The sequence below is a fragment of the Rattus norvegicus genome, chromosome 5 (assembly GCF_021556685.1).
Source record: "Rattus norvegicus strain SHRSP/BbbUtx chromosome 5, alternate assembly SHRSP_T2T, whole genome shotgun sequence".
In the NCBI taxonomy this organism is placed as follows: domain Eukaryota; kingdom Metazoa; phylum Chordata; class Mammalia; order Rodentia; family Muridae; genus Rattus; species Rattus norvegicus.
In genome coordinates this window covers 109,131,543-109,133,549 of record NC_141538.1, presented here as the reverse complement: position 1 = coordinate 109,133,549, position 2,007 = coordinate 109,131,543, and the positions used below count along the sequence as shown (strand labels likewise).

The window sequence follows — 2,007 nt, the reverse complement described above, 5'->3', positions numbered from 1 at the left end:
TGAGATCAAGGAAATCAGGTGCTAAATTAACCCAGGACATATTTGGTCAAAGTGGACTAAGGAATGTTAGGAGCAAGACTCTCTGGTTGTCTTCTGCACAGCATGCTGTTTATCCATCCAGAAGAATACTATATGCTAGAGAGAAGTAGGTGAAAATATCTAGGGCTTGTCTAAAAACTGCGCACTGTATATGTCTTTCTGCTCTGATATTTAGAAAGTGTGCATTTGTACAATAGTTACAGTGTAGACTCTAATGTTAAAAATAATTATTAATGTGAAAGAGAGAGCAAATTAATCAATACAAAGTGTCTTATAAAGCAAATTTATTTAAGTTCAAAATAATTTAATTGCAAATGACAATTAGCTATAGTAAAAATAAAAGAATAAGAGATTTAGCATAAATATCTTAACATACATTATAGCATTCTAATAAATAAATGAATCAATCAATCAATGAATAAATAAATAAATAAATAAATAACCAAACGGATGCAGATACAAAAAGAGTTTAACATATTGAAAATAATTGCTCATAATGTGAGATGCAATGTTGTAGTCCAGGAGAATCCTCTCCACTTTGTCTCAGAACTCATTCCTTCTCTTCACTCAGTTTTGCCAGGAACATATCTGAATAAATCAGGGCTCTCCCGACTTCTACTCTAACCACTTCCCAGGCACAGGGGCTGTGTTTCTTCTGTTTCAGGTACATGGTGATCCTGCCGAAGTATTCCCTCACAGCCAGCCAGGAGGGTTCCTGGGTCAAGGGAACTTCCTGCACTCCAACCTGCTGATTCTGACAGGCTTCAAGATCTTTGAGCTGCTGGTAGAGGTAATTGCAGAATGACAATCGGAGGGTTTCATTCCAAGCAGCACGTGACTCCTCTGATTCGAAGAGGGTCAGGACCTGCTGAGTCAGGGTTTCCAAGACAGCAATGGCTTGAGACTTCTGGATCTGCTGGGCATCCACCTTCTCCAAAGGGAGTTCAAAGTATTGTATGTCCTTCAGGCAGGAGACAGGGGACTGTCGACTCATTTGTTTCAGGACTGTGAGGTTGTGAGTGCGAGGCAGGTTACATCCTAGACAGCAGGTTGACCAGTGGCTCATAACTACCAGAATCGTGAGGAATGCACAAACCATAGCCATCGTGGATCTTGCAGATGCTGATGTCTCTCTGAGCAGCGTGTTTGAGTCTTCCCCTGTAGGTTCTCTGATAACCCTGCTGTGTGCATCTATCTTAAATAGTGGCAAACACAACTTTCCCCTTTCTGAATGCCCTCCCCTAGCTTCCCAATTCTCTTTTCACTTTCTTTACCTCACTCTCTGCTTGCTTCTGGCAATTTTTTTCTCAAGGATTTGGGTTCCATTATTACTTTCTCTTTCACTGCCACCCTCAGAAAGCTATGCTACATGACTTCTCTTAAATTACATTAAAATTGTCATTAACCACTATTCTATAGATATGTAGTCTTTATTAGAAATTTGTACATCTATTGCAAACACAAAACTTTCTCTGTGGTTATATTTAAAAGGTATTATAATTCATTTACAATTATTTTTAATTTTATTTATGCCATGTACATAAATATTTGCATCAAAATGTTAAGGGCAGTGCAAAATCTTTCTAAATTAGAAATACTATTGTGGCCTGGCAGCTGCATTGTATAGGCAAAAGGGTATAGGACATCAAGGCCAGCCTTGTCTACAGAGCAAGTTCCAAACGAGTCAGGACTACACAGAGAAACCCTGTCTCTACGGAAATCGTACCGAGATAATGGTACACTTCAAAAATTTTATATTGTTTAAAGGCTAAAATAAAGTTATTTTCTTTATATTAATTTTGTTAAAGTAAATATAGCTACAGCTGTAAACTAGCTCTTTATCCAAAGATTTTCATGGCATCCTGAGGGCTGTATGTGGAAAAAGCCTTATGTTCAAGCTTTATAATCCTGGTTTGATTTCTAGAACACAAGATTGCAGAACAAAACCAAGACCTGTAAGATGGCCTC

At 38.2% G+C, this 2,007-nt stretch overlaps 1 protein-coding gene across 1 annotated transcript; it reads right to left on the bottom strand.

Moving 5' to 3' along the window:
- Positions 1 to 589: 589 nt before the first annotated feature.
- LOC148005902 (interferon alpha-12-like) lies at positions 590 to 1,144 on the bottom strand. The gene has a single exon (XM_087551761.1). It carries the CDS (start codon positions 1,142 to 1,144, stop codon positions 590 to 592), a length of 555 nt encoding a protein of 184 aa, XP_087407887.1.
- Positions 1,145 to 2,007: the final 863 nt, after the last annotated feature.